The following is a 13,556-nucleotide window of genomic DNA, read 5'->3' as shown; positions in this document are numbered from 1 at the left end:
ACTATGTGTACAGTGCATTTAAAAAAATAACTTCAGTTTCATATTACGCAGTTTCAGTAGAGAGAGTATTAAAAAAAAAAAAAAAAAAAAAAACATTCCACAGGGGAACATCGATAAAGTGAGGTTGGTGTGGTGAAGTCTTATCAGATCTTTAGGTGTGTTCAGGTTGTTTTGGTCCGATTCATCTGAAAAGCAATGGCAAATTCAAGCTAACATGGATCACTGACTTTTTGTGACAAGGAGGTGTGGCAGTTGTAAATAAAATCTAACAAAGGGTATAAACACCTACTGTACTGTTTAAGCTGTTTATGGCTTGTGGGAATTATCAGCCACATTGAAGCTCTTAATGGAGGAAACAGTGACATCTTCTGGATATTTGTGCCCATTGCACTTTGTGCTCTATTTTCGATAGCAAGGGATGGACGCGTACCAATACCAGATACGTATATTTAAAGTATCAGGTAACCGAAAATAATGCTAAGCATGAAAAAAAAAAAATCCTAATTCATCTCATCACGTTCAATAAAAAGTCCTGATTTAGCAGTTTTTTCCCCTTCAAATAACTAATGTACTTAGCACCAAAAGCAATTGCTTGGTTAAGGTACCAAAGCAATCAATTACTTTAGGTACTAAAAATTACAAATATTTTAACGACTAAAATTACTAAAGTAATTCATTATTTCAGTAATAAATCAATCAATTTAGGGAATAAGGCGCTTATCTTAAGGTACTCAAGCACAAAAAGTACTTTCTATATTCCATTGATTAGTTAATGAATAAAGTACTAAAGTAATTGATGACTTTAGGTGGTAAAAGTATTAGTAGTTTAACAATTAAATCTTTATAAGCATGAAAGGTAATTGATTACAATAAAGGTATACATTTTATACATTTAAGGTCTATATTATAGACAGTGTGTAACTACTCTATTGATTTTTACTGTGTTTAAAAGGTTAAAAAAAAAAAGAAAAAGTGAACAGTTTGCCCTCGCCTGTTAATTGGAGCACTCAGTTGTTTGTTCCACATTGCTGTGACAACATGGACGACCAGACGGGTGTCTACTTCCCAGCTGGCTATGAAAGCGACTCCAGCAGCGAAGAGTGGTTCATGGAGCGTCCCCCTGACAAAAATCATTTTTCTACCGAGGTGAATTCGATTTAGAAACAACACACCTTCGCATACGTCTCGTCTCCATCATAGTTAGCAGTGTTAGCTCGTGCTAGCGGAAGTAGCCGTCTTGCCGCCATTAGCCAAACCTTGTTCCTGCCCAGCTAGCTTAAAACATAGCTAGCTAGCAAGCTTAGCTAGCTCGGTGCACGGGAAAATGATTCAAACGCTGCCGTTGACTGTGAAATTGTTACTTGTTATCCATAACGATATACTGGAATATCATAAATCATCATTTAAGTGAAGGGTGAACCGCATAGTAAATTTAGTTTAAGAGAGTGTTTCTACAGGGAAAAAAAGACTCATCTCTATGTAAATGTAGATCTCCAAATAATTAATTCACTCAAAATAAAGTTTTTGTGAAAGAAATATACACACACCCTCCTGTTACGCAGGTCAAACTGACCCACTTGAAAGTTAAAGTTAATGTTGGATGCAGTATTTCAGTATTTCATCAGCTTTGCTGATGTATAATCAACTCATCTATTAAAATTTGCATTTGTATGCATTTTTATTACAATGTTATAGATTTTTTTTAATTGCTGCAATTTTCGGATAAACGCGTAAAACCCAGATCAAAATGGGAGATTTTTTTTCTGTTTCTGAGGAGAAAACGAACAACAGCAAAAAAAAAAAACATTTTGAAGTGATAATTGCGCACGATCCAGGATGCTATTACTATTGCAGAGAAACGAACGTCACATACAGTATAAATTTAAGTGTTACTTTCTTTACTCTGTAAGTGAAATAAAAAACAATAATGCAATTTTGACACTTTTGGATAAATGCATACATAACATTTTATTGCAATAATCATAACAGGAGGGTTACGGAGGTTAAAAAAAACCGTCTCAGTTGTCTTATATTTTAAAATTTGAACATGCTAGGTATCTGAACATGATACCTTCTCACAAATTAAAACACTTTTTAGCATTTCTGTGATGCTATACACAATAATGATGCAAATAACTTACATTTACTGTAAATGTCCTGTGTGTTATAAAATGTATGACATCTGTATTTCTGACTGTTACAGAATGCTGATATTACTGTGACAGATATTGAGAGTCAAGTCAATTTATTGAAACGAGCCATCAGAGAAGGGAACGTCGGTGCCATTGAACACCTGCTGGACAATGGTAAGGAGTTTTTAATCTAAAAAATCTCATCTTTGCGGAGTTCAAAAGGTCTTTTTTGGGGGGGGGTTATGTTATGCACAGGCATGGATGTGGAGAGCGACCTGGGCTTTGGCCAAACTCCTCTGATGTGTGCTGTCAGCGTTGCGAACGACAAAGTGGCCAAAGTGCTTCTGGATCGAGGAGCCAACGCCAACTTCAGCAAAGGTCCTCTCGGCGAAAAAAATTACCACATTATTTGTGGCTAGCGTCTGCCATGACAGAAAACAAACGGTGTGTTTTACAGTATTTGCATTGTTAACGTTTTAACTGCTTAGGAAGTGGCAGGAGGACATCTTTATTGAGAATAATCAGCAATTTCATAATCATGAAAGTTGTGAATTATGTGGCTGCAATTTTACGAGTCATTTTAACACGTGAATTTCGAAAATCTCACTTGTCTTCCATTATGCATTCCAGTTTTTTCTGAGCTCTAGTAAAAGATTATCAAGCGCTTCTTTCAGTTACTACAAGCAGAACAGATTGCAACGGTCGGTCCGCAACATCAAACATCTTTCATCTGACATTACTTAACAGCGATGACGCCAAAGAGGAAATGTTGCAGAAACGACACACCTCAGATCCTTGGGAGTTGTTTTTAGTTCAGGCAAAGAGCCACAGCATCATCATCATCATCATCCGATGTATGTGTTGCATCAAGGTCTGCCTGCTTGAGAAGAAAACAAAGCTAAAAAAAAATGCCAGAACATTTCTTCCATGTCAAGAAGTCCTACAGCTCGACTCAGTCCAACTCAAACATCACAAACATATATTTTACACATATTTTTTTTTTATACTGCTCAAGGAGGAAATCTTATACACATTCAAAATAACCATGCACACTTTTTCGTGTATTCCAAGCTGAGCAGTTTGCTCGTGTCATCTATGAACTCACGCTACGCTTTTGTTAGCCAGAATGCTAATGCAACCCTACTAACGCAAGGCTTAAATCCAGGAGCTTGTACTGGAATTCCATGAAAAGTTCAAGTGAGTCCAGCGCAATCTCATGAACTTGACTTTGGAGGCAGGTGAAGTAAACAATGAAACAACCCAATGGCCTTTAAATTTTGTTTTGTCTTCTTCAACGGGAATCCACGATTGAACGCTCGAACGGCACACATCCCGGTCGCCAAGCTGTTGCCATTCCCGCTCAGTAAAATCTTAGGATCAGCATTTATTTACTCCAAGCCCATGCACATGCAAGCTGGGCCCGTCTGGTTTTCGCCCACGCAAAGAATATATAAACAACAAAGACACAGTAACACACATACAGATGGAGGGGGCCCAAACATAAATACACATACACACAAACACTTTTTGTTGTTCTGCTGAAACTAAACTGGAATTGAATTCAGGAGGTCTCTGCTCACTCTTATCAGCCAATGAACAAATCCAGATGTCGTCTTGAGTAAAAGATTAGAATCTCGTGAAGGTGAGGGGACACCATTTAATCTAAATCGCTGTCCAAACATTAAACTCAATTGGACCCAATTGGACGTCTGCCATTTTAGTTTGGCACGGCCGTTTCAGGCTTTTTGCTCTCTGGAATTTTTCTTTTAAAATGAAGCCCCCTAAGGTCCATTTCCTTTCATCATATAAAATTTGGTATTCAGGCCAATCAGCAAAAGACCTTAAAAAAAAAAGTCTCATGAGGCCATGCTCAAGATATCTAACGTCTGGCGTTTTGGTTCGATGCGGCCGTTTTCTGGTTGGTTTTCACTCGCTTCCAGGGGTTCTTTGAAGATGAGAACTCCCCGTGAAGATTTTGATTGATTGCTATCAAATTTGAAGCACTGTTGATCTAAAGAACATTCTTCAAAGCTTCGAGTGTCAATGTGTATTTAGAAACCCCCTAGTTTTAGTCGTAATTGTAATGTTACTCTTTGTAGATGGCTGGACAGTGCTGATGGCCTGCTGCACTGCTTCAGCAAAAGAAGACAATATTGCTCACTGTGTGGAGCTTCTGCTCTCCAGGAACGCCGACCCCAACATGGCGGACAGGTGAGTAACGACGCATCTCCTGTTTAGCTTACAAGCTGAGACTGTTGCTCTACCGGTGCCAGCTATGTGATCAGTTTCCCTCCTAAAACAAATATTTGAGCGAGACGGTTTAGCCGAGATGGCGACAAACCCCCCACAGCGCAAAGGAGAGCGCACGTTGATGTGGTTAGATGCCATCAAACCCCCTCGCCCCCGCCGCCGTCGCTTACGTCGGAGCCCAAAACCAAAAATGAACACCAGCTGCCTTTGCCGCCGCTTCGGTATAAACAAACACACCATGTGGACTCCCAATTGTTCACATGCGCTCAAATTTAGTCTAGTGTTGAGGCTGGAAGCGATTTTGGGCTGCTTTGCACATGTGAGCATGCCTAATACATCAATAATAAGTAAAGATATACCTGGTCGTGAAACTAAAAATTCTTGACATCGCAGGGTAAAATAGTCATACCTCAACTTAAATAAGCTGTTTTATCGGTCGTTGATTCTACATCAAAAATCCAAAGAAAGTTTGAAGGTAGAAGTATTGTTTGACTTACTCAAATGTCCGACTGCTCTAACATTTTGCACACAATTTAATTTTGAATAAATCATACGTTAAAATAAATGTTTGTCAGGTTTATTATCTCAATTAAAATCATAAACTCATAGAATGACTGACATTTTTTTTAATTATTTTTTTGGGGCCATATCTCCTAGCCTCAGGTCAACGTGACCCGTGACATAACAGGAGGGTTAAGTTCGCCTATCGAAACAGTGACGTCTACTCCGTTAATCACAATTAGACCTTAAATCTCAACTGAACTTTTTTTTACGGTCGGACAGTTGCGCAGATAAGAGTGATCTACGATGCCGGCGATTTGAACGCTCACACAGAAGCTGGATGAGAAAGACCTTGCGAGGGCTGTCACGCTGACAGTAGAAATGAACGATGGGCGCGGTGCCGTTCCCACTCGTCAAAGAGGAAGTGCACCGCGGTGAAGTGGCGAGGAATGTGTGTGAATTGACATAAAACATTAACTTATCGTCTACCTGGCGGTGATTAATATTATGGTTTGCTGTCACGGTGTTTGACCAGTGCTGATTCTTTCCCAGGCGACTCGCTAAATCACCGCCAGTGAACTCGCCCCGGACGTGTGTCATGTTAAAAGCCATTGGTGTACAGTGTTGGTCGCAGCCAGCAATTTTGAAGCATGATTGCAGTTATAGAGTAAGGGATTGTCTTTTTATTTTATCCTCAATGTCCTCCAGGGCCTCTATGTGCCCAATAGTGGGTTTAAGGAAGCCGATTTTGATTTTAATGAAACTGCGTATTTGTTGGTAGTGATGGCAGATTTCAGGTCAGTCACATTTGGGAGTTACAGCTTACTGAATTTTTATGTTTTTGTCATAAAGAGGGCGTGTACACCTTGCTTTGAATATTTCGTGAACTACTGGGTCAAGCTTCATTAAACAAGTATTGTTCAAAAGGGAATTTAACAAGAATTTTTAAGAGGCAATTATTCAACGCTGGTTTCATTCTTTTTTCAACAAAGTATGTTTGTGAAATATTTCTTAGCCAAGTAGTCCCTTACCAGCGCAAAGCATTCTTGGTTGAAAAAAAGTGCTATGCCGTCCATGTCACCCCATGAAAATTGAAATCAGCAAAGTAGGCCAAATATTACTGCAGTACACATATTTACTTAAATTTTTAATGATTAAACCTTATATAGTAACTGCACTGATATCCCTTCTCCTTTCCATGCCCTGACTGTAGCCAGGTCATCAGTGCTCGAACGTTTGACTAGAGGAAAGTCTGTAGCTGACCAAACATAATAACAAGCAGAGTTTACACTTTAAATTCCAATTTATCACAAAAGAAATCTAGGTAAGACATTTACAGGGCTCTGCTGTTGCTCCCTTCGCGTCACTCTCACAGTGTGTGTGAAGGTTCATGAGGAAGATTGCGCAGCCCATCTGTCATTCAGATCAAGGGCACTCCTACAAGACTAACGAGGGCAGGAGTTGTGTCCACTCCATGCCCTCATTCGTTGATGGTCGCGCTGGGAGCCAATCACGTGTCTTGTTGGAGTACACGTGAGCTGAATGACAGAATGGTTTTGTAGTCTTCATCATGAAATTTCACGCGCGCGTGAGGGAGAAATCTTTCTGACGACTGGCCATTATAGTAGTAAAATGACAACAGTTGTTATATCCTGTTACATCCTGAAATTTTTAATGAAAATTTTAGGGGTGGTTGAAGTATTCAATCCATTTTTTTTATAAAATTCCACAGATGGTGGCCACTCATCACATTTGAACTAAAATATTTAATTTTAGAAAGGCGTGTGCGTCGTTTTTCTTCTGGATTCGAGAATAAGAAAGCTGAATGATTGCATGAATCTTTCGGTGCGTTTTTGAAGGTCTGGCACGACATGTCTGATGCTGGCGGCCCAACATAATTACTGCAAGGTCCTTAACCTGCTGGCGTCCCACGGAGCCGACCTCAATATGCAGGATGACATCGGGTGCACCGTATGTGACGTTGTCGCTGATTCACACACATGCTGTACATAGAGTATGCGGGTGCCTAACAAAAGCCATGTTTCAGGCCTTGTTGCTGGCCGTGCGCCACGGCCAAGAGAAAGCCGTGCTGAAGCTTCTCCAGCTGGGGGCAGACAGCAGCATTGCGACCAAGGAGGGGAGGACCCCCGCTCAGATGGCTGTGCTTCTCAAGCACACTCAAGTACTGCCAACATTGATTAGATAAGATAAAATCCCAGTTGGGTTGGCTCTTTTTGTCACTTTCTGTGTTGTAAATTGTGTGCGTTCAAAACCTGTACACATTGTGTTTGTTCCAAATGCCGCGTAGATCTCCAGGATGCTGTCCTCAAAATTTATTGTTGATCCCACACTACCTCTCAGCTCGCCTTCCACAGTAATCAAGGCCAACTCTCCGTCTTTTGCTGAAAGGTAAAAGTGGAATATACAGATAGGTGTGAAATATGTATAAATGCAGATACGTGTTGCTTCATGCTGTTCGGGTTGAAAACATCAGTTCAATTTTGTGTTTGTCGCCCTCTGCTGTTTATTTCAACAACTGCAGAAAGCATGTTTTACATGTGCAAAGGTGTCAAAGTAATAATGTCCCTTTTTACACTCCAGCGTGCCCAAGTTGGACGAGCTGGAGCTTCTGCTACACGGCCTGGATTTGGACCACCTCATCGACATCATTCATGTACGTCAACACTTATTATTAGACCGCTGTACGGCCACTTCCACATGAACGTGAATATTTTAAGAACATACGCTTTCCAAACGCTGGAGTATGATAAATAAACAAAAGAAAACACCTGACTTGGTCGCCCCTACATCATTCCTGAGTTATTGTAATTAAAATAATTGCTTTTGTGCAAATTGGGCTTAAAATCAGTTGTATAATTACATAATATTTAATAGCATCCCTTAGCTGTATACTGTTTGAAATATTTTTTAAGCATTTTTAAGATGCAGCCACATGCTTTGAATTTACAATGTGCTCATATTTTTTTTTTTTTTTTTAACGTCAGTACGACGCTTTTGTGAAAATCTCCACGCCCGCGTGGCCTTCCCCCATCTCCATGTTGTCACCTAATTGATTAATGATAGCATGCCGTCTCGCGTATTCGCTCCACAGTTGAGGTGTTACAGTAGCAGACGTTATGACTTTTTCATGTAATGAGGTGTGCAGTTTACATATTTCCCTAGCGCACTAGCCGGAACGAACGAGGAGGTTTGAGCCGAGTTTGACAGATGCTGGTGTCGGCCATGCAGGCGCTTGAGTTGTGCCCTCTCTGTAACTTCACAGGCGAAGGACATCACCTGGAGCGAGCTGCTGACTATGGAGAAGGAGGACCTGGAAAAGGTACAGGGTGACTGCAACCACTGTCAGTGAATATGAGGATGAGGGGAGTTCATCTTTGGGATAGGCTCCGGCGAGCCTTGCTTGATGTTTACCATCTACCGATTTCAAATGTCTTTTGAAAACTTTTTGAAAAAGAATCCAAATTATTTCATATAAAGCCATTTTTTAAAGTAGTGAAAATAAGTTACTCTATCTGGTTACAAGTTCCTTTTAGCATAAATGAATTCAATTAGTAACTTTTTGAATAAGTAACAGGTAACTTTTCAAGTACAATAATCTCAACACTGGTTGAATTGGGGACAAAAAATTCCACATTTCACTTTTGCCCTGTAGGTGGCAGCAATGCACATTAGAGTTGCATGAGTGTTGCGGGTGAATTCAAGCCTTTCATGGGCACCAACCCAAATATATCCTAGACAAACAATACATTTACTTTATTCTAAAGCTTTTATATCTTTCAAAAGGCAGAATTGTGACTGTGTGCCTACCGCTATGCAAACGAGCTAGATAAACGGCCTTATTTTCATGAGATATTTGAATATTCTCACAGGTTGGAATAAAAGATGCCGAAGACCAGAAAAAGATCCTGAGTGCTGTGCAGCAGATGCACATGAGCAACGTGGACCTGGACACCCTGGCGCAACTCGGAGTGACTGACAGCGGGTTTGTATCGTTGTCTTCTGTGTCATAGTCCATATGCCACATGTCGAGCCTTCCCCTGCTTATTCGTTTATTTGCTCGTTTAAGCGCGGCCTCACTGGAAGTTGTCCATCACACATTCGAGCAAAATCTCCGTCTCATTCGTGCTCATCTGAACCTTCAGTTACGGTTTAAGTGGAGCTGTGATGATTTGTAAGGCGAGAGGCGACAGTGCTGGAGGCAGAGTCGTCTGGGCGCACCCCATCGCAGGCGTCGCGAGACAGAAGGATGGTGGAAGGCTTGACCAGGACAGGCTGACTCACTGCTTACCAACTGAGCAAACACACTCGTATTTAGTGAAAAATTAGATTTCATTTAAGTAAAATTAGGAAAAAAGTGTATTAAAAATAGAAATAAAAAATGTTATACAAGTGTTTTTGTTTCAGTTTTAAAGTTCTTTTTAATTGCGACTTTATAATAGTTTGTTTTTATATGTCATTCACTTATCATTTAAATTTGTTATTGAAAAAAATCCTGCACCTGTTTTTAGTTCCATTTCATTTAAACCAAAAATATTTTTAGTCTATAATTGCTTGTTTTTATATTGAATTCAATAAAATGCAACTAAAAAAATCTGACAGGTAAACGAGTGTAATAACTCGTTGAAACCGTTTTTTTTTTTTCCTAATTCAAATGATGCGAGTGCATCCAATCAAACCCAATTGAAGTGTTTCACTTTGAAATATCAGTCCTATTTCTCTAGGAAATAACACATTTATACAACTGACAAGTTCGTTCAACTGTACGTAAAACAACAACAAAAACGTAAATACAGCTTAAACTGTGTCAAACCCAATCAAATCCTTTCACTTTCAAATCAAATCATCCTTGAATCACTTTGCACCGCACCTATCAAACACCGTATCCAATCAGATTTTATGGCGGGATGCACACCTACTCGCAAAGCGGAACGTGATTTAAAAAAAAAAAAAAAAAAAAATTGACTGGCAGGCTCACACATTTTTCCCTGCGTAAAACAACAAAGCATAACATAACATGAGATATTTTGTGCGGGTGTGCTGTCATCGCCGCGCTAGACAAACTAGGAGCAGGGAGAAGGGAGGCCTGCCCGCCTGACACTGTTTACACGGCTCGCTTTGACAGAGTGCGCAGATGTAGCGCTAAGATAACAACTATCAATAATCCACGCTGGCGACTGCGCCATTTGATGAATACGAATCACTTATCATCTGGGAAGCACCTTCACTGGGTGGGAGAAAGGCCAGCCACCTGTTTGTTGAGGTGCTCAGCACTTTTAGACCGTCGCGGTTATTTGTACGCTTGAAAAGAAATTTTAGTTGAACAATTATTGCTTTTTTCACACACACACCCCCCCCCTCGTATTTTTCAGAAGCGAAGAGCTGCTCAACTTCTTGATCCTGCTAAAGCAGCAATGCTGCCGTCTGACCGAAACCATTCATGACACCACTCAACGTCTCCCCCTGCAGGTCTCCAGGGTACACTACATCTTGCGCCCCTTCTTCAGGCACACGCGCTCAATATAACGTGGAAAAACTTCAGCTTTTACTTGTTGGGTTAAGTTGGTGCTTATTTTCATTCAACTCAACTCAAGATGTTTAAAGTTGCTAATATTTTCCCTGATAGCTTTGTCCAAGTTTCCGCAAATGTTTTTTTGGTTATTCAGTAAGGATACGGACGCGGCACAATTTCATCGGTCCATTCTGACGTAATTGGTGAATTTATTTGATCAGATGTGATGAGAAATGGCACTTACGTTTTGGCTTTTTTTTCCGCAAACATTTGCAATGGGGGTCCTTGGAAATTTTGCTTTCTAAAAGGGGTCCCTGACTTTAAAAAGTTTGAGAACCCCTACTCTAGAAAATACAGTAAATTAATGTATGGTTATTTTTGTTTAAAATCTTTGAAGAGCAGAATTCCCACATCTGTTTAAGTGTAATAAATTCAGATTTTTTTACAATTACTTTGCCGTTCTTACTAATTGCAAATTGCTTTTGAAAACCACTTGGAAAAAAAATCTTATTTGATATAAATCAGTGTTTTTAGTTGCAAATAGTTTTCTTTGCTAGTAAAAGTGGTGAAATCAAAGCATTTGAGGCCATACATCGTAATTTGGTTAACTTCATTTTGGAGACGTGCTGCTTCTGTGCGCTAACGTGTCGTCTGTGCGTAGCTGGTCTTCTCCTTGGACCACAAGAGGGAGGCCGAGGACGCGTGCAGGGAACTGCTGATGCAGACCAAAGACCTGCAGACCGAAGTCAACTGCCTCCACAATCTGCTCTGCCAGGTCGGCAAACTTCTGCGTACTGTATTTCCATGTTGACAAGCTCCAGCACGTGTGTGTTTGTATCAGACGGAGTGGAGCCTGACAGGAGCGAATCCTCGCAGCCAATAAGTCAGCGCCGCTTTGACACGGCCCTGTCAGCACGCAGACACCAGGCGGGAGGGAGGGAGGGGCCGCGTTGTGGGGTGACGGAGCTTCTAGGGCTGATGGTTAGGGTCCGGGGTGAGAAGAGTTGAAGGAGCAGCACATAGACAGATTGGGGGTCGGGGGGGACTGACCGTGGTTCCTCATCTGTGTCAAGCAACTATCTAATGCCTGGCGAAGTCCTTTTGGACTCAGTGGGCTCCTTGCCTACATTAAGGCGGGTAAGGAGGGAGGAGAGCTTCGGGGTCCCAGACCAAAAGGTGGGAACCCAAATTTTGTTTTAGTCCTGAGAGGGGGGTCCTTGTCTAGCTATATAAAAGTCCAAGCCCAGGGAAGTGTTGCGTAAAAATGCGGATGGAGGTCAGTGACTAAAGAATTGGCTTGTTTATAGAATCTGCTCCTGTTCCTTCATGTTCCATTTAATTTTCTCCTAGGGAAATTTTTGTTGTGCGGTTTTGAACCTCTACCTGTTTTGACAATCTTATAGTAATTTTTAGCCTTCTAGTGTTCTAGTGTAGATGTTTCTAGATCAATGGCCCAAATCGGGTCAAAATTGACACCCAGGGTTTAAAAAGTATTACTTTAGATTTGCAGACGCCCGCAGAAACCCTCAAATTTCACGTACCCCCTCAAGTTAGCATCACGTACCTCAATTTGAGAAGCGCAGCTGCAAAGCAGCAAATGAGCTGAATTCGACGTGTCCCTTCCACAGATGAACGAGGCCCCGAACGCCTGTCGACTTCCCGCGCCCGTCGCTCGACGCGATTGGGCATTGGCACCCCTGGCGGGCGTTGTCGTGAAGGTGCTGGGGGCTGGCTTCCTCCTCGTCTTCAGCCGTCGCTATCTGCCCAAGTTAAGGAACACCTTCTTGTTGTTTTGATCAATAGCGTGCTTTGATGTTCAATCTGATACTTTTATTTGTGTTTTGTTACCTGGGCTTTTTGTACATTTGGAATTTTTGTTTTTATTTTTCAAAAGATTCCTCAGGTTTACAAATTTTAGTTTTTTTAGGGACATCTTGTGGGCTCAAAAGGAACTGTGGTGCAAAAGTATGTTCAGTTTCACAAGTATATTTTCTTGGAGCCAGCTCTGGTCTGGAAAAAGGTTGTGTTGATTAAAAAAAGTTGAAAATGGTCAAAATTTTTGAAATTTCATTTTCTAAAATAGTGAAAATCTGCTGCTTACTTGACAATATATTTTTATGTGTGTTTTTTCGTTAAAAAAAGTGCAGCAGCAAGGAGAATTGTACATGAATGTACAACTTACACACACTCGTAGGCCAGATTTCACAGAGACAGAACAATGTGCAAACAGTAACTGCTCTCAATTAAAGCAACACGTCATTCCTCACTACAAAATGCAATATCAACAGCGGCCAGAGGTGGTGCCAAAAAACAAAGATCAAGCCAAACGAAGCACAAATGATTGAACCATTAAAGGACAAGCTCAATTAGTTCCAGAACATCATTATTTTGGGTGCAGCCCATGCGGTCTGGCACCAGGCGGACCGGTGATTGGGGACCTCTGGTGTATAGGACACAATAAAAGTTTGGCGACAATTTAAAAACTGTAGCACATAAATGTAATAATTTACAGAATAAAATGTGTGTAAATTCTTCAAATGTTCTTGTGTTCATATCCGTAAAGTATATATTTGTTGCATGTTAAGTGTGTTTCAGATTTCTCATATTGTGTGCGGTCAGTGAACACCTTGCCAGAAGCAGTTGTTTTTTCTTTTCCTTGCGACGGGGCGCGAGTTCTTTTTGTCTTTTACAGGACCCTCCGTTTTTGTAATATTCCTGCGAGTGAACAGGAATTCACTCGGACGTCGGTTCAGTCTGCTCGCTTCTTGTATTGAAAATAATCCCATAGCAACCTCAGCTGCATCAGGCACTGGCTGCTAACAGACAACTGATTCCCGCTTTCTTGCTTGTCCCGTTACGGTAATTATTGTAAATAAGAATACGGCCGATATAAAAATGTGCATCTTTTCATCAGAATTCGGCGCAATGATGTTTAATTAAAACAAACAAAAAAATAGAATTTTAAGTTACCGTTTATAGGACGCACCCACACTTTTGGCCTTCATTTTTGGGGAAAAAAGTGTGTCTTATATTTGGGGGTAAATCCTATACCCTATACGTTTGGAATCAATGTTATTTACTTCCTGCCTACAGAATTTATTGTTAAAAGAAAGTTAGCTCGTATTATCATTCACTCAGCAAAA

The 13,556-nt window shown here is 40.7% G+C and overlaps 1 protein-coding gene across 3 annotated transcripts; it reads left to right on the top strand.

The window, feature by feature from the left end:
• Nucleotides 1-1,006: 1,006 nt before the first annotated feature.
• asz1 (ankyrin repeat, SAM and basic leucine zipper domain containing 1) lies at nucleotides 1,007-12,935 on the top strand. 3 transcript variants are annotated; one of them, XM_088417397.1, is made up of 13 exons: nucleotides 1,007-1,146; nucleotides 2,204-2,306; nucleotides 2,388-2,510; nucleotides 4,232-4,343; nucleotides 6,743-6,854; nucleotides 6,931-7,065; nucleotides 7,192-7,292; nucleotides 7,485-7,557; nucleotides 8,167-8,223; nucleotides 8,774-8,886; nucleotides 10,274-10,370; nucleotides 11,075-11,188; nucleotides 12,042-12,935. In XM_088417397.1, exons 1-13 carry the CDS (start codon nucleotides 1,039-1,041, stop codon nucleotides 12,207-12,209), a joined length of 1,416 nt encoding a protein of 471 aa, XP_088273523.1. In that variant the 5' UTR covers nucleotides 1,007-1,038; the 3' UTR covers nucleotides 12,210-12,935. The 3 variants fall into 3 exon arrangements, with proteins under 3 accessions (XP_088273523.1, XP_088273522.1, XP_088273525.1); XM_088417396.1 differs by having other exon boundaries at nucleotides 10,274-10,379; nucleotides 12,042-12,933; XM_088417399.1 differs by lacking the exons at nucleotides 10,274-10,370; nucleotides 11,075-11,188; nucleotides 12,042-12,935 and adding an exon at nucleotides 8,971-9,149.
• Nucleotides 12,936-13,556: the final 621 nt, after the last annotated feature.

The sequence above is a fragment of the Hippichthys cyanospilos genome, chromosome 6 (assembly GCF_059441005.1).
Source record: "Hippichthys cyanospilos isolate Australia breed blue-spotted pipefish chromosome 6, RoL_Hcya_1.0, whole genome shotgun sequence".
NCBI classification, from domain to species: domain Eukaryota; kingdom Metazoa; phylum Chordata; class Actinopteri; order Syngnathiformes; family Syngnathidae; genus Hippichthys; species Hippichthys cyanospilos.
The sequence above is the reverse complement of the archived record's forward strand: the minus strand, read 5'-3'. Positions and strand labels throughout refer to the sequence as shown.

Bases quoted from the DNA above. Each gene is read 5' to 3' on its own strand.
- asz1 (XM_088417396.1), top strand. From the start codon at position 1,039: ATGGACGACCAGACGGGTGTCTACTTCCCAGCTGGCTATGAAAGCGAC. The intron at 2,307-2,387 runs GTAAGGAGTTTT...TGTTATGCACAG, and splicing joins TGAACACCTGCTGGACAATG to GCATGGATGTGGAGAGCGAC. The intron at 4,344-6,742 runs GTGAGTAACGAC...GCGTTTTTGAAG, and splicing joins GACCCCAACATGGCGGACAG to GTCTGGCACGACATGTCTGA.